Source organism: Phoenix dactylifera, chromosome 1 (assembly GCF_009389715.1).
Source record: "Phoenix dactylifera cultivar Barhee BC4 chromosome 1, palm_55x_up_171113_PBpolish2nd_filt_p, whole genome shotgun sequence".
Lineage (NCBI taxonomy): Eukaryota > Viridiplantae > Streptophyta > Magnoliopsida > Arecales > Arecaceae > Phoenix > Phoenix dactylifera.
In genome coordinates, this window is record NC_052392.1 from 38,913,611 (window position 1) to 38,931,433 (window position 17,823).

The 17,823-nt window shown below is 41.0% G+C and overlaps 2 protein-coding genes across 2 annotated transcripts; both read left to right on the forward strand.

The window, feature by feature from the left end:
- The first annotated feature begins 973 nt into the window (after window positions 1–973).
- LOC120113271 (pentatricopeptide repeat-containing protein At1g10270) lies at window positions 974–8,575 on the forward strand. The gene is made up of 2 exons (XM_039134244.1): window positions 974–2,791; window positions 8,193–8,575. The coding sequence occupies exons 1-2, from the start codon at window positions 1,145–1,147 to the stop codon at window positions 8,193–8,195; spliced, it is 1,650 nt and encodes a 549-aa protein (XP_038990172.1). The 5' UTR covers window positions 974–1,144; the 3' UTR covers window positions 8,196–8,575.
- A 6,102-nt stretch (window positions 8,576–14,677) lies between these two features.
- On the forward strand, window positions 14,678–17,589 carry LOC103696141 (glycosyltransferase BC10-like). Its single transcript, XM_008777675.4, has 2 exons — window positions 14,678–15,803; window positions 16,627–17,589. Exons 1-2 carry the CDS (start codon window positions 15,267–15,269, stop codon window positions 17,263–17,265), a joined length of 1,176 nt encoding a protein of 391 aa, XP_008775897.2. The 5' UTR covers window positions 14,678–15,266; the 3' UTR covers window positions 17,266–17,589.
- Window positions 17,590–17,823: the final 234 nt, after the last annotated feature.

The following is a 17,823-nucleotide window of genomic DNA, read 5'->3' on the forward strand; positions in this document are numbered from 1 at the left end:
GCTTTCCTTTCTAGGTGGCAAGTTTTGAATTCATCATCTTTTCAATGAGAGCCATCCAACATTGTTTAGGAATTTTTCCTGTCATAAAGTGGAAGACCAAGGTAAGTGAAGGGCATCGATCCAAGCCTGCAGTTCATCATCTTGGCAATTTTTTTTTTCTTCCTGCACATCCATATTGAGATAGAGAATCATGCTTTCAGCAAAAAAATTAATTTTCAGCCTCAAAGCAACGTGATACCCTCGGGCCCGGTCTATTTGACCGACCCAGAGTATTTGGTCCAAAGGAGTTGGCCCAACCAATTGATGCACGTGCGCGGCATGTGCTTCTAAGTTTATCGGACGGAATCCGACTCCGAGTTAGATTTCGATCGTGATCGAGCTTAATTTAGAGCTCGTCCCTCATCTCTCTTCCACCATATCAGAGAGCCCAAGTCCTCGATCAACGCTGTCGTTGGAATTCCTCGATCAACTCGGGTCGAGGGCATGACATTTCTGGAAAAAAAAAAAAAAAGAAGAATAGCTTTAATTGTCGAGATCCTATCCTCCCCTCCTGCACAAAACAGAAGTATGTGATCCGCGAAATAAAGACTTTAATTCCTCTGAAACAAGAAGGATTGCATCCAATTCCTTCAAGGAGATCCAAAAACCCAACTTGCTTGAGGATTTGAGAATGAACATCCATAACTAGAATGGCCACATTTGGTCCATTTGCCTGTAAAATCATTTACCAACAGTGCAATAGAAGTTGAAGAGCGTATTCTGAGAAAAGTCTCTGGTCTTTAAAGATGGTAATAAAAAACATTAATTTATTTTATCAATTTTTTTTTCAAAAACCAGCTTGTAGAGTGTCCCTTCAACCAAGATTGATTCAGAAACAGTTCAGTTCTGTGGTGTATCAAAGTAAGAGAAATCCTAAAATAGAACAATATTGAGAGAAACTAAAGAGAAAAAGCCCTCAAATCCATCTATTCCTCCTCCCAAGGTCAAAGGGTTTTAGCCATCTGGACCCCATGCTATATAAACCCCCTCTCCTCCACTGACCGCTACAAGTCGGTAGGGTTTTGGGTTCTCTTTTTCTCGTTCTCTCTCATTCTTTCTAGAGTAGTAGCAGGCGGAGGAGGAGGACAGCAATCATCGTATTCCCATGTCGTTGTACCGCCACGTCCTCCGCTCCCTCCGCCGCGCCGGCGACCCCCGGCCTCTCGTGATCGCCCGCCCCTTCGCCTTCTCCTCCGCCGAGGAGGCCGCCGCCGAGCGGCGCCGGCGCAAGCGGCGCCTCCGCATTGAGCCCCCCCTCCACGCCCTCCGGCGCGACCCCTCCGCCCCCCGGCCCCCTCGCGACCCCAACGCCCCCCGCCTCCCCGACTCCACCTCCGCCCTCGTCGGCCCCCGCCTCAACCTCCACAACCGCGTCCAGTCCCTCATCCGATCCGGCGACCTCGACTCCGCCTCCGCCACCGCCCGCCACGCCGTCTTCTCCTCCGTCCGCCCCACCGTCTTTACCTGCAACGCTGTGATGGCCTCCTTGCTCCGCTCCCGCCGCCTCGACGACGTCGTCGCCCTCTTCACCTTCTTCTTCAACCAGTCCAACATCGTCCCCAACGTCGTCTCCTACAACATCCTCATCAACACCCACTGCGACGCCGGCCGCGTCGACACCGCCCTCGATGTGTACCGCCACATCCTCGACCACGCCCCCTTCTCGCCCTCCCCCGTTACCTATCGCCACCTCACCAAGGGCCTCGTCGACTCCGACCGCATCCAGGACGCCATGGATCTCCTCCGCGAGATGCTCAACCGCGGCCACGCCGCCGACTCCCTCGTCTACAACACCCTCATGGCCGCCTTCATCGACAGCGGTAACATGGACAAGGCCCTCGAGCTCTTCGACGAGCTCCGCGAGCGCTGCCTCGTCTATGACGGCGTCGTCCATGCCACCCTCATGGAGGGCTACTGGAAGCGCGGCATGGACAAGGAGGCTATGGAGTCCTATCAGTCCCTCCTCGACCGCCAGTTCAAGATGAGCCCTGCCACCTGCAATACCCTCATAGAGACCCTGCTGAAGCACGACAAGCAGGCCGAGGCCAACAAGCTCTTCGAGCACATGCTCGACAACCACACGCCCCCCAGCTTCGTCGCCATCAACACCGACACCTACAATCTCATGGTGAACCAGTGCTTCAAGGAAGGAAAGTTTTTGGAGGCCGTCGAGGTGTTCCACCGGACAGGGAAGAAGCCGTGCGTGATGGATGTCAGCTGCTTCAACAACATCATCGGGAAGCTCTGCGAAAATGGCCTCCTTTCAGAAGCAGAGAAGCTGTTCGAAGAAATGCCTGGGAAATCAGTGAATCCAGATGCGCTGACCTACGGGTTTTTGGTTGACACGTGTTTCAAAGAAAGAAAAGTGGATGATGCCTTGCGGTATTTTGAGAAGATGGTGAACACTGTAGACGGGGCTCCAAAAGTTGATGTGGGATTCTACAACAAAATGTTTGATGGGTTGGTCAAGGCAGGATCAGTCGGTCATGCACTGGAGATTTTTGGGAAGATGGGGGAGAAAGCGCTTAGGCCGGATTCAGCTAGTTACGAAATTTTGGTTAGAGGGCTGTGCAAGGAAGGAAACCTGAACCGAGGACGGGATTTGTTGGAAGAGATGGTGAGGTGCAGAATAACTGTGTCGCCTGAGTTCCATAGGTTTTTATTGGATGCTTTCGTTAAGGCAGGACGAGGTGATGAGATAGAACGTCTGTTCGTTGGGAATGCAGGCAATGTTCCTCCTCAATTCCAACAGGTAGCAGCCTGAACTATAATATTCTATGCTTCATAAAGCCCTTCTCTCTCATTCGTGATGGAAGAAACTGGCTTCTTAGAGTATAAATTTGAAGTGAGTTTGTTTTCCTCTCAGGAGTTACAGTATTGAAGTATTAGGCTCTGGTGGTAATTGTTGTGTCTTCCTATGAATTGTGCTATCTGATCCATAATATTTATGATTTTGGTGTATGAACATATTGAGAATTATTTAGTCCATGTTATAAAGCTTTTATCATTTTGTCTGGTATAAGCACGTGAGTAATTCATTGGTGATACATGATATGTTCTCCATTTTATGCATGTGCTGTTGATTTAATGTGTTGTATGTTCATTTTGTTTGTGTTCATCTCCCTTAAAATTTGGCAAGTAACATTTGTGTCAAATAACTTCTCTCATTTTGCAGGAAGTACTAACTTTAGTTTGGTTGTTTGCAATTGTTGTTATACTTTTTCTTTAAAAGGTAAACAAACTAGTAGAATGTATCACGTGTTCCTCATGTTATGTAACATCTGTATATTCATCATTTATTTTCATACAAATCTATCATCTGCAAAGGCTAAAATCGACTCAAGATAGCATTCCTTTACACTAGATAAGCTTAGTTATAAGTGAAAACAAAGTTCTGTTTTGTGCACTTTATAATATAAGATGTCTCCTTGAACAAGGAGATATCTTTAACTCTCATTTCTTTTGTTTGTTATTTGTCCAAAATATGTCTAAATCACTGTTTGTGGATCAATACTAAACTCTGAACAGATCTCACAAGCATCATTACAAAACATAAATAATGCTCAGCACACTCAAGATTTCTATCTATGGGTGGTTTACAAGATAGGCATGCGGCTTCCACACCTAATTGCAGGCAATTAGATGCTAACCTCTACCTTTGGGGTCATTTTGACATTTGTTTGTTATTGTATTAATATATTGTTTCAAACATCACTAGGAAAACAGTAAGATTCAGGTGCACCCCTAAAAGAAAGGAAAAAAAAGAAGTATAAAAGGTTAACAGTCCAGTCACTGCTCAGTTCTCCAATCTTATGGGTGATCAGTTGAATGGTACCCATGGCCTCAATGAGCAACCATCTAACCCCCTGTGCTGCATCAACTCCAGCTGCCACATAGGGCCAACGAACTCAGCAATAACTGGATGATGATCTCTAAGAATACTCAAAAACCTCGAATGATAAAAAAAAAGTCTTGCACTAACCCAATGATTTCATGAATTACCCTTGCATAGGAAGTCTTTTTTGACAACATGGATTGAGAAAGGAACCAATTCTTGGAGAGGGGTTAGTAGGACTGGATTAGTAGAAGTAGGGAGGATCTAAATGCTACCCACCAAGATTGCCATGGTTTTCAAAATCAAATTCTATATGGTTGAGAATCTTATGAAGTACGAGGTGTTATGGTTGGATTATGAAGGAATACGTGATGCACTGTTTCTTTGAAGGTTGTCTTCTCGTAATCTTGATGGTGAGATGTGGAGATCAGGACTGTGTAGTTAACTACATCATTCATGACTTTCTGGTTGGCAATAGCACTTATGATAAGTTAAATGGAGAGAGTGATGGGTTTTTAGAGCTGTGCAAGTGTACATTATACGTCTCATGTGACTATGCTCCCTGCACACCTAACTGCTTTCCTTGTTCTGTGAACTTCTTGTCAGGTTCTACCTGTTAGCTCCACAATGTTAAGTACATTGTTTGGTGCATGGTGTGTGCAAGTGTTTAGATTTGAAGAATCATGCACCTTGAGCATGTGTCTGAGTTCCTAAGAGGAAGCAACATGCCTTGTGTTATTATGTTTTTAGTGATTTGCTTTTAAAAACATGGGAGGTAGCATGGCTTGACCAATGAAATCCTTTAAAAGGGACAAAGTTCTTGATTGATAAAGCAAATGGAGGTGCAATCTCATCCCCTGCGTGATTTGGTGAGAAATTTTGGTCGATTAGAGTTGTCTCTATGGATATACACTTTAGGTCAATGTCGGCAGAACCGGTACTGAGCATCGTATCAATTCTCCAACGGCACGAGTCGTTATAGCCCCGCGTCGTGCAGTGTCAGGCATATACCGACAGAGGAAAGGGTATGCAGACCGTGGGATAGAGGAAGAGAGAGAGAGAGAGAGAAGGGGGAGAGGGAGAGGGAGAGAGAGAGGAGGCCGACAAAAGCCGTAGGAGGCGAGGCCGCAGCTGATTTTTAAGTGAGTCGGCAAATCGCTTGTTGACTTCACTTAAAAATCGCAAAATTTTTTCTTTGCCTCTCGTAGCCTCTACTGGCCCTCCGCTGGCGTCCCTCTCTCTCCCTTACCCTCCCTCCCCGCTCATTTTCTCTTTCCTTTTTCTTCTCTGGCTCTGGCAACGGTTTTCGTTTCCGTTGCCGAAGCCGTACTGGTGAGCCGTCGGTACGGCTTGGAACGACCAAAACCGCCCGGTTCGGGATGCTTCCGCCGACCCTACTTTAGGTCTTATCTGCATCAAATATAATACTACTAATGCCCCTCGTTGAAGTATTTGAGAAAAAAGGGAAGTATGTATGCATTCAAATTAATTGGACATCAAGTTTGGCCTCTTTGGTGCATGCTGTATTGTAATAACCTTAGTCATCCTCCATGCTAGGAAGGATATGATGATATGTCCTGAGTGTTCATCCAATAATTCATTTGTATTATCCTACAGCGTTTCAAATGCTAATTGATAATTGCCTTTGAGCCACTGCTACTTATCTATGTTGGAAGACAAACATCTAGTTTATTGATGCCTTGAAGAGGTACATGTGATTTGTTTGTTGGAAATCCTAAAATGGGATTTTTGCATTTCTTAGCTTATGGTGGCAAGTGACTACGGGCATTCAGTACAAATAGATAATTGGTTAAGAGGTAGGGTTTGGGTGAAGTTGGGAGAGGAAGCTAGTGAGTTTATCCCAATGTTTGATGAGAACCTGAATGGAACAAGGGTTCTTGTTGTAGATTCACTCACTTTGGTCAAAGAGAGTTCATATTTTTCTATGTAAGCAATCCAAGTGCAAGTTAGCTTTTAGCTAAAGCTGATTGTTGTTTTAGCCCTGCTTAGCTTATCAAATTTATAAGGAAGAAATGCTTAGGCCTGTTTGTTGTACCCTTTGCATATGCAAGGTGATTAGGTAAACGCTATCTGCATTCTGTAATTATACATGAAGGAGAATGAAGTGAATATGGGGATGGTGGTGTTTGTGTCATTGCCCAGGGAATCAGGAGTGTGCATATTGTTGAGTGATTGGAAATGGACAATTGACAGCCATTCTGTCTAATGCAGCTACAGTATGCATCTCCATGTGATAAATGTGTGAATAAGACCTGAAATTTTATAAGGTTAGTATGTCCAAGGACCTTATTTTGGGTGAGGAACTATTTTCACCATGGTGATTTCTCCAGTAGATGTCAAAAACCTAAAGAACATCATCCCTGAGGCATAGATTAATCAAGGCTTTTCTAGTGGGGTAGTGATCCAGTGATGAGTTTGTCAAGGCAGTCATGTTGTCGAAATATCTGCCATCTGTAGTGATCAATAAGATACAGTGACAAGCAGGACATGTGGTTGATGTACTTATTTTATATTTTTGACAATTTGACATTGCAAGGATAATTGTGATGCCTCTCTTGTTCTTTTTGGCATAAATTATTGTTGATGATGCTGTACTTTCTCAACTATATTTTAAAGGAGGTTATGCTGCTGATTTGGCATTGGATAGAGATGGGAAGGGGAGATTTGTCGATGATGTGGGCGTTGATGCCATCAATAAGCTATGCTTTTCGTTGTCATGATGGCTGCACGTAGCTATTTTTTAAAGAAGTTTAGCAAGTTGTTTTTGCTTCTAAGTTGGCGGTTGCAGTACTTTTCATGCAGTGAAGAGGAAGGTACCTTGGTGGGCCTCCATATGTTGCAATTTGTAGGGTATGGGTAGCAAACATTGGTAAATTACATACATAGATGGTGATTTGTTGAACCCAAAAATCATTAAATAGAAAGGTGGTTCACAAATGAAAAGAGAGTATACTAGGATTCAACCACAAACAAATATCTTTTGAAAAAATTCATCACTAAAAGATTGGGATGCCTCAACACTATATAAGCAAACTTGTTTAGATGATTTTAAATCATTGACAAGGCTAGAAAATTCCAATCTTGAAATAAAATTTAAGAGAAACCATAATCATGGATATAAGCAATCTAGCCCTATCCCTCATTTATACAATTGGCATTAATCAAGGCTCAGAGTTGAATGATTTGGATGTAGACTTGGATTGTTTTCTTTTTCTGCTCAAGAAATTAAAAAAGATACTAATTCTGGTTGACCGTGTGATGTTGGTAGGTTATTCTGTATGGGTGGAAAGTTTACTATACAGTTTAAAGGTGCAGTTGTAGAGTTGAACATACCATGAGCCTCCCATTTGCTGCCATCTTGAAGGAGAATTTGACTCTTGGCATGGTTATATGTAGACAAGCAAATTATTTCATAAGCTCAATTGTTTCCATAACTTTCTTATGGACAAAAGATTATCACTTGTGATATTATGACTAGAAAAAAGTTGCATATAAGGCCTTTCTTATAAAGACAAGACTATATCTTGTGATGTTAGTATAGAAAAAGTTGTATAAAGGCCTTGTCAGGGTATTTATAAGGATCATCTTTGCTTGCCCTAGTGAAGCAAGTGAAGCTCCTGAAAAGGATCTTTTAGTTGGGTATTTCTCATTTTGAAGTCCTATTGTTGGAATTTTGCCACTGGAAGTTTTGCTATATACAAGGTCTGATTCTCTGAGATTCTGTCCGCAGGATGGTGTTTAAAGAATTAAGGTGAAAGTACTTCTCTAGCATCCCTCTTGGTTGTTGAAACCCAGTGTCTTTCACCGAGGGAAACAAGAGATCAGAAAGAAATCACTGGTAGTTGCCTATGTTGATAAGGCTCCTTGCTCTCTGAGATATAGTTCTTCAAAATAATTGGGACAAACATGTTTCCAGTAATGTATCAATCAAGGTTTTAAATTTCGTGGGATGAGGCTGTCCCATTTTTTCTATGGAATGGGATGCGCCGCTGTCCCGCCCCGTCTCGACACTTAGAACAGGGAATGCCCCAAGACGTGCCGATCGAGATGCTGGAACGATGGTGGGACGGTCTTGCCCCGACACATGGGATGGTATTCCGTCGTGGTGTCCTGCGGGATGTCCCTCCGGAACTTGAATCCTTGGTATCAATATCACTAACCAGATATAGCTATTAATTAGATAGAGCCTGTGCTAAGAGCAGTTATGGATCATTTCATTGCATGACAGTTAATTCTGTTCTCAAATATGATGCACCAGATTTTGTATCTTCAGTGACATGACCTATTTCTGCTGCAGTAACTGAAAGAGCTTCACAGATGTGTGATAAGTTCCCGTTATCATGGTCAATTAAATGGAAGCTATCGCTGAGAAGAAAGGAGAAGCATTCTTTGCCACAGCTGTTACATTCACAAAATAGCATTGGACTTGCAACACAACTTCAATTATTTATATCCTCATGATTCATCTGTATGCCTGTTTCAGTTTTTACAGCTCTAGTTTACAAAATTTGTTCCAACATCATAGTTACTGATGGGATACCATGATTAGACCATTCTATGTTTGTGGTACATGAAAACATTTTTGCTTCGGACATGTGTACCTCTTCTTATTGAAATTACTTGTTGTCTAAGATTTATCATGGAAGGGTGAGAAGACTCATGGAAGGCCTATTTATTGTCTAAGATTTATCAGGCAAGGAATGCTTTGGGATTGGTATGTGAGTTAAATGTGTTTTGACCTGCAATATAGGCTCGCTTTAGTCTGAAACCAGTTTGGTTGGGTGACCCTCTGGCCTAGTGCTGCTATAGATAAGTCTGATAAGCTCTAGCTCTTAATACTCCAATTTTACTGTATTGTCATTATATTATGATTGAAGTATGTGAACATGAGTGGTGCTTAAATTTTGTTTATCTTCTTCGTTTGATATGTGCTATAATCAATTATCCTTACCCATCTGATTTAGTTGGATTAGAGTTAATCTAGTAATGTTTGTAGGATCTGTTACCTTGAAATGAGGAAATACTTGATGGATTGGAAAAGCAGCATAGATAAATAGGGCTTTGATCACTCCCTCCACTCCATCAACAGCAAATGTCAATAGAGATAGTAATCAATACTCTGATCAAATAAGAGTGGCAAGAGAAGGCCACTATGCTTGACTAACTCTAGTAGACTGTTCTACGATTCATTACAATTACTGACAAAGCATATAGCATAATTTCTGATCTTGCTTAACCTTGAGAACACTATTTTGGAGAGAGAAGAACTAAGAAAATCTGGAAAATTGGTTCGGATGCATTAGCCGCTGCAGTTTAATTTTTATTTCTATTTAAATCAAAAATATTTTGATTGCTTTCAAGATAATCCCTCTCGCTTTAGAGATTAAAGTATTCTGTTGTCTTTAATGGTCTGGTATGTTTTTAATTAGTTTTCAGCCATGATTTGTCGTTTCTCTTTCTTTTCTTTGAGAAACATGAGGCTTTATCGGATCAGAAATGTTAGTACTTGTTAGTTTGCAACATTTTCTTAAACCCATGAGGACTTTTCTTTTCTTTGAGAAACATGACGACTTTGCTTGTCTTTTATTCTCAAAGGAAGAGAGAGAGAGAGAGAGAGAGAGAGAGAGAGAGAGTCTTTTTAGTCACCATTCTTGTGTTCTGATGGGAATCGTATATACAAACAACCCAGTGCTTGTCAAGAATTAGCCTTATCTTTGGAAGTTGAAATTCTTAGTGGATATGTAATTACTTTAGTTTACTAATCACCATGAAGAACCAGCACTGAGGGATGCTAGGAGAGTTATCACGATATTAAGCTGACACAAACTCACATTATTCAAATATGTTCTAAAGGTTAATGGTCCAAAGCAACCCAAATTTTACAAAATATGCAGCAAGCGTTAACAAATATTTCCATCATCTACATTGTATTATGGTTTATTGGTCTATTTGATGTAATAAATTCCATGACTTCAACTTTTGCGCGCGTATCTTCCTTTGGATGGAAAGTATAAATACTTCTTCAAGACTTTGTCAAGATGAGAAATTCTGAGATAAGTTCCTTGGAACACACAGAATGGGGGCGTAGAACATGTTTCTCCATCCTTCCACATCAAAATGATCAAAATCAATAAGCATTTAAAAGAACATAATGATATCATAGCCAGTTTATGTCAAGCAATTGGTGGCTGATGGTTAGCACAGTTTCAAACCACATATATTCTTTGCTGCTTCTAATTCCTCTTTTTTTTCTTCTTTTTTCTTTTTTTCTTTTTTTCCTTTGTGTGTGTGTGTGTGTGTGTTTTTTTTTTTTTATTTATGGGGTTTCTCAATGGATGTCTCAATCGGATGAATTCTTAAATCGAGATGGATTCTTGCCTGATGTAACACCTATGACATACAATGGGTGATTTTACCTCTCCCATCAATAAGTTTCTAAATGGATGTCTCAATCGGATGAATGCTTAAATCGTGATGGATTCTTGTCTGATGTAACACCTATGCCATATAATGGGTGTTAACCTTTAAAAAAAAACGTGTGTAGAAATAAAAATTAAACAGATTTTAAGAGAGAGTATAAGCATGAGGATTTTATTAGAGTTGGGACCCAAAGAAAACTTGGGCATTTATTAACTGAGCTCTAAATAATGAGCTGATTTCTTACTCTTATGGCAATTGGATTAAACAAACAGTACTTGCAGCTTGTGCTAACTTTAGTTTTTTTGAGAACAAGATGAGAATGCCCCCTTCCTTGACCTTGTTTTTTTATTCTTTGTTCTCTCTACAAAAAAATAACGGCATGCCACCACCAGGTGGAAGCCCTGGTTGGAAAGGATGCTTAGCTCCTGGTACTTGTTTTTTTTTTTTTCATCTTTAGTTTTCAGCCAAACTTTGCCGAACGTCCAAGTCTGCTAATGAAGGATGCTTAGCTCCTGGTTCTTGTTTACCTTCAATGTAAGAATTGCTGGAGTATCAACCAAGTTGAAAAGGTTCGATTACGTACTATAAGGTGACAGCAGAGAGCTTAAGGCTTAAGGCTTAAGGTGAAGCAAAGAAAGAAACCCGCTGTGTGTTAAAAAAAAAAAAAGAAGCAAACAAACCCGATGGACATGTTTATTAGGCATGTTTGGTTGGAGACAGTTGGGCTTAAGTTGAAATGGGAACGGGTAATTCTCATTTCAGCTGTTTAGTTAGAGAGAGTCCCATCCCCATTTCAATTCCAAAAAGAATAGGCATTCCTCCAAAACCTGATCCTAACTCTTTTCTATTATTTAAATTTCATTATTATTCCAACACCGATTCTTGTCACGAACCAAAACACCGAGAAATATGGTCATTTTGATTCCCATGTCAATCCATTTTAATTCCAATTTCAATAACAAGCTAAATACACATTAGCAGAGTATATCTTTAATCTTCGGGACTATAGAATTGGTCCCTACAAGAGCCTATGAGTTCATGCATGGTACTTCCACTTAGCTGTTCAAGATCCAAACCATACCAAACTCCATACTTGAACTGCACTGAAGAAACATCCACCGGTGATTTAATTCAGAGTATAAGAGGAGACTGCATAAACATTTAAAAGACTAAAGCATGAGCTAAGTCTAGCTAACCAGAAAAGGGGCTAAGGATGCATTTGGTTTGTTACCAGAATCGGAATGAATTGGAATGGTTATATTTCCTGACGCATTTGATTCTTGACAAGAATCGAAATGGAGTTGGAGTTGGATTTAAAGACTAAGTGAGAACCCAGATCGGAGTTTGGGATGTTGAGGCATTTTTATTCAAAAAAATTATGACTCGTTATTGCCTTACCATTTAGCCATCAGCATGGAGCTGATCTGGTGCCCCATGAATGAATAGCCGAACGTTCATAGAACAAACACATCAACCACCCATATATGACTCACAACTATATATCCCCAATGGGTAATTGAGCAGGTATAAGGAAGTGGTTCCCTGCAGTATTACCCTTGGTGAAATCAAAATTCCCAAAAGAACTCTTCATGAGTCTATTATTAATGAGAGAAGTTCACACAAGCACAACCTCTACACTTAGCGGAGGCAATGGCTCAAGGCAGGTGTAGTTGCATGCAGATCAAAAAAGAAGAAGGAGAAGAAGAAGAAGTCGAACCAACCCAACCTGCATCTACCACTTTATAAACAGGTTGATTTCGAACCCAAATCTAAAAATGACCAACCCTAACATTTCATGTCGATTCACGCGTGTTGTGGGTCTGGTCAACTACGAGTGAGCAGGTCTTCAGCCATGGAGGTTGATTCATTTGAATGTCATCAGTTTGGACCACGACCCATCCCCCTCTAATTGAGCTATTTTGGTCGGTCTTCCAATAACGCGTCGTGAGGTCCAAGTGTTAAACCACGTGTTTACGAGCCCATGCATGACCATGACAGCGCTACTGTTTAATCTCAGATATAGGCATTTATAAATTGGATTCTATAAGTCATCAAGCTATATATTTTTTATATCGTACACCCATATCGAAATAGCTTTGACGCATAGACTTGGATAAGTATTCATATTTTTTATCATTGTTTAGTTTCTGCTCTCTTTTGTGCATCAGGTTCTTCACCTTGAGCTGCATGCATGGTCTCTTAATTGTGACATTGCAAGCAAGCATTCATCTTCTTTGCTCGACCAGTCTTTGGCTTCTTTTCAAAGCCTCCATTAATTCTTCTTACGGTACGAATTTGGAATTGCAATATCACAAGACTCGATCTCAGAGCTCACAAACAATTGACCAAGACTCGGTCAGAAGTTTAAAATAATGGCTCCATGGCCCATAGTTCCGTGGTACATACATTAACGAGAAGAATTATTTTCCAATAGCAATCCAACTGGTACAAGAAGCTCAACAAGGATATCGAAGTGACTAGGATCATATTCATCTCTTGATACTTGTACATTTCCTTCAGAAGAATGCGTGCATCTGCAGGAAATATTTTGGAGACAAAAATCTCGAGTTAAATGGTTAAAAAATGGCGATATCAATACTAGATTCTTTCATCAGCCTACCATTCTTAGAGAGTGGTGTAATCGCATTTCTTCTTCACTTAATAATCAGGAGGAGCTGGTCTCATTTAGTTTACAACATTGGTGGGAGGCTCATGCAATGCCTGATGAAGGCCAGATTGCAGCTCAAAGTCATATGCTTCTCGCGTATCGGCCCTCAATATCAGATTGTGTTATTTCACACATCTTGTCTGCTGATGACTGTCTTCTACTAGCTCGCACCATGACTCAAAGATGCTATATGGTTAAAAACTCTAATTGATGGTCAATCTTTGTTAGTCTCATATTGTGCTCATCCCATCCACATCAAGCACTCAAATGCAGAAGAAGGCAGGCACTTGTAAAGACTTGGAAATACCTCTATTAGGTATGAAACCACTAGTTTTTTATTTTAATTTCTTAATAGATAAGGTGTAGGCATGGATTGAGAGTTGGAAATGGAAGGCTCTATCATTAGCCGGTAGAGCAATCTTGCTCCAATTCATATTGTCAACTTTAAAAAAAATGGAAGGGATTTTGTGGTGACATGCAACTGTTTAAACTTGCGGCTCATTTGATTCTTCACTCAAAACTCCTTATGGGCCCGAGTAGTAACAGCTACATATAATTTTTGGGGAACCTGGTCGCACTATTAGAAACCAAAAGTCGACCCTATGCTTCAATATCAATTCATCTGGTCTATTGGAAATGACCCTTTGGATCCATTCTATATCTTTGAATGCTTAGCCAACTTATCTGAATATGGATGTGGATTATGTTGAGTTGACCCAATGGATTATATTGGTCTTAGAGGCTGGTTCTCTTGAGGTTTTTAGTAGAGTAGGTTTCTCTTCTTATTTTGGTTTGGGTTGCGTGGTTAATGGTGTTTCTGGTCTAAGCGTTCTTGTTCTTACTACGTTGTTTTGGATGTAGGTATATTACAACTGATGTTATTGAGTTGTCCTGTGCTTAACCATGCCTTCAAGAGAAAAAAAAACAAGAAGAATGACTATTTGACCTCTTCAATATTAATGTAAATAAAATAATATATTGAATTAAAACTTGGAAAGCCATAGTTATTTATTGAAAAGCGCCCTGCCGTATAATAAGAAAAGCCCGTTTGACATCCTCCATAATTATTTAAATAAAATTGTATTTTGAATTCAAATAGCCAGCCTAGTTAAGGATTTACTAGAAGCTGGGTATATCATCTTTGAGGAAGACTCAGACGTAATGATTAAGTGTATACTAGAGGTAGAATAGGGAAAGGCAGATGTACTTTTCAGGCCGTGTACATGTTTCATAAAACGAATAGAGTTGCTGATTGGGTTGCATCATTTGCTGGCCAACATTCTAAAGAGATCTTTTAGACTCGGCATATTTTTTTTCCTTCATCATTGTATAGTCTTCTTTCTATGAATTCCGCTTGTGTTCATGCAAGATCAAGACGGACAATTGATGTAAAAAAAAAAATACTTAAGATTAGTAATAAATATTTTATTTTATATATTTATATAATCTATCTTTAAATTATTTACATGTTTATATATATATATATATATATATATATATATATATATATATATATAGTTTGAAAAGTTGGCATTGGTCCCGCGATCAGGTGAACTTGGTAACCGTTTTTTCCTTAGCACATTCAAAGTCCGACGGGTTCGGGCCCTACAGCGAACGAGCTGGGTTTGACTCGTAGACTCGGTCCGGTTAATCCCACCGGCTCTCGCCGGTCGCCACCCCCTTCCTCGCTGTTACCATCGGAGGGCTGGTTCGCCTCGCTCTCGCGACAAAGAGAGGGAGTTCGAGTGGTGGGGTTGGAGATAGCGATCGAGAGCGGAGAATATTTGCCCCAATCCACGCGTTTCTCATCGGGATCCCTATTTAAATCCCGTCCCTTCTTTCCAACGGCTCTAGCCAATCGATATCGATCTCGCCCCTGCCCTAGATTTGATGGAGGAGAGGGGAACAAGGGGACGGATTTGTTTGGCTTCGATTCTTCTTTAGGTCATTCTCGTGTTCGATCTCGATCCCGGGGGATTTCGTTTTTTTTCTCTCTTCTGCCCCCTTTGATCCTCCTTTGTGCTTGAACATTACTCTCAAAATTCGATTTTTATTCTCTTTTTTTGGATTCGGAGCTGTGGCTGATGACCAGATTTGAGGGGTTGGGATCTCTTTCTGATTCTAATTCATTGTGCCGGCTCTTTGGTTACCTATACTAATTTTCCCGTCCACTTGGAGCTGTTGTCGATCATACCATTTGGCGATTGGTAAATTGCTATCAATAACTCGTGATCGGAAGCAAATTGAAGGCGATACACGACTACACGAGGTGTAATCAAGTGTATGTGGAGGCAGATGAAGCCGGTATTGAAGAGCCAATTGGCCGAGGAGGAGGGAGATTATTTCCCTGCGACGCCGAGGAAGGGCTGGTCGATCGGGCTGATGAAGTTCGTCTCGATTCTTGTTGTTTTCATGGCAGGGGCGGTGCTGGGCCTGTCGGTGAGCGCCCATTTCAACAAGTACTTCAATTCGCAGGCTGATCTCTTCTTTCCGAGGACCATGTACACGGCGAATTGCGACAGGGATTGCTTGAGCATCAAGAGTTTCGTGAATCCGTCGCATCTGATGCACACCATGACCGATGATGAGCTCTTCTGGCGGGCGACGATGGTGCCCAAGATGGAGGACTACCCCTTCGAGAGGGTGCCCAAGGTAGCCTTCATGTTCCTCACACGGGGGCCTCTGCCGTTTGTGCCGCTGTGGGATAAGTTCCTCAGAGGCCATGAGGGCTTGTATTCAGTTTATGTGCATGCGCTTCCTGACTACAAGCTCAATGTCTCGGAGGATTCTGCTTTCTATGGCCGCCAAGTCCCCAGCTTGGTAAGACATTGGTTTGGTTTATTTTCCAATCTTTCTGAATTGCCGATCATTTCTAGAGTGATTATTCGGATGATACGTACGATGAGTTTGTCATTTAAGGTTGCAATACAAAGGTAGAATCTCATACTCCTCATTTAGTTTCACTAGCTGCAAGAACTTGGGTAATGCATGTATTATTCCAATCTTTTAGGATCATATAGCGCCTCATAAATCAGCAAAAACAAAAAGCATTGGCCATCCAAGAACCAAATTATTTGTTCTGTTCTTTTAAACTTAAAAACGTGTTGATAGTATTTTTTTTATATTAAATTACTTTATATCCAACATTGAGTAGGGTTACTTAGAATGCAATTCTCGACATTGTAACACGGTATACATATAATGATCCACTAAAATTTGCTGTCATGACTGATGTTTCCAAGAAGGTTATGGATCCCCTGGATTAGAAGATTTCATGCGGGCAAGTACTCAGCACTTTTAGAATAAAATCAAATGTCTCTTGGAAAGCAAGTATTACACGATATGCATTTCAAAATCTAAATATGATCCGCAACGTATTCTTATAATCGTTTATGTGAAGTGTCTATAGCAGTTGGTAAAATGTATTAAAACAACATAAAACGGATCAAGAAAAAGATTGTAAAATAATCATAACTACATAAAAGAAAATGACAACCCAGTTAGATAAAAAGGGGCACAATAGTGATGCAAATCATCGTTTACATTATTTTTCAAAGTCTTCGTTGATTTCAGACTGTCTGGAATGAAAATATGCTGTTTGCATTTCATCTAACTTGCATCATTCTTCTGTGTTCCTATGCAGGAAGTTTCATGGGGTTCGGTTACTCTGGTGGATGCAGAGAAGCGTCTCTTGGCCAATGCTCTCCTGGATTTCTCCAATGAGCGGTTTGTTTTGCTCTCTGAGAGTTGTATACCAGTACACAATTTCCCCGCTGTATATGAGTACCTCATAAACTCAGAGCACAGCTTTGTTGAGTCCTATGATGATGATTCCTCACAAGGCCGCGGCCGTTACAGCCGCTACATGGCCCCTCATATCAAACTCTATCAATGGAGGAAGGGGTCTGAGTGGTTCGAGCTCAACCGTGATTTGGCTGTGACTATTGTTGCAGACTACAGGTACTATGCCATCTTCAGGAAATACTGTAAGCCTTCTTGCTATCCTGATGAGCACTACATCCCGACTTACCTGAATATGTTCCATGGGTCTCTGAATGCAAACCGGAGCTTGACTTGGGTTGACTGGTCGAGGGGAGGGCCTCACCCAGCGAGATACGGCGCTCCAAACATTACAGCGGAGTTTATTCAGGCAATAAGAAATAATGGGACCTTCTGTATGTACAATTCAAGGCCGACTTCTGTTTGTTTCCTCTTTGCAAGGAAGTTTGCTCCAAATGCACTGGAACCTCTACTCAACCTCACTTCAGTAATGGGTTTCTGACTTCTTTGTTCGGCATGCTGATTTATTGCCTTCAGGTGATGCTCCATCCACTTCTCAGTGATCAGGGTGGAATCATTCTGATGCTACCACCAGGGCATCCTTGCCTCCTCTGGATTTGGACTAGAGGCGAGTCTCGGATGGTTTTTTTTCTAGTGGACTTCAGATTAGGTGGCAAGGATGTGAAGGTGCCAGACACGGAGCTTCAATTTCTTATTCAATATCCTTATTTAATTTTAGTTTTGTACAAGAGATCTTGTAATGCATTTGTTCGGATACTAATCTGTGAATACGAATTCATCATTCATTTTGTCATTTTAAGTTCAACAATGCCATTGGATTTTTATCTCCTCGATGTTGGTAATAGCTTAAATATTTCTTCTTTGTGTCTTAAAAGAGGTTGGCAGTGTTTGGGGTGTATTACTAACACTTGGATGATGATCGAAGGGAGAGCAACACAAAGTGAAATGTGCTTGCACCTAACAAAACTAATGGATAGATTTATTTATTTATTAGGATTTCTAGTTTCATCTTACGTAGTACGTGTTGATTACAGTTTAA

Excerpts from the sequence above, each read along its gene's own strand:
- LOC103696141 (XM_008777675.4), top strand. The coding sequence starts at position 15,267 with ATGTGGAGGCAGATGAAGCCGGTATTGAAGAGCCAATTGGCCGAGGAG. Across the intron at positions 15,804-16,626 it reads GCCGCCAAGTCCCCAGCTTG|GAAGTTTCATGGGGTTCGGT; the intron begins GTAAGACATTGG and ends GTTCCTATGCAG.
- LOC120113271 (XM_039134244.1), top strand. The coding sequence starts at position 1,145 with ATGTCGTTGTACCGCCACGTCCTCCGCTCCCTCCGCCGCGCCGGCGAC.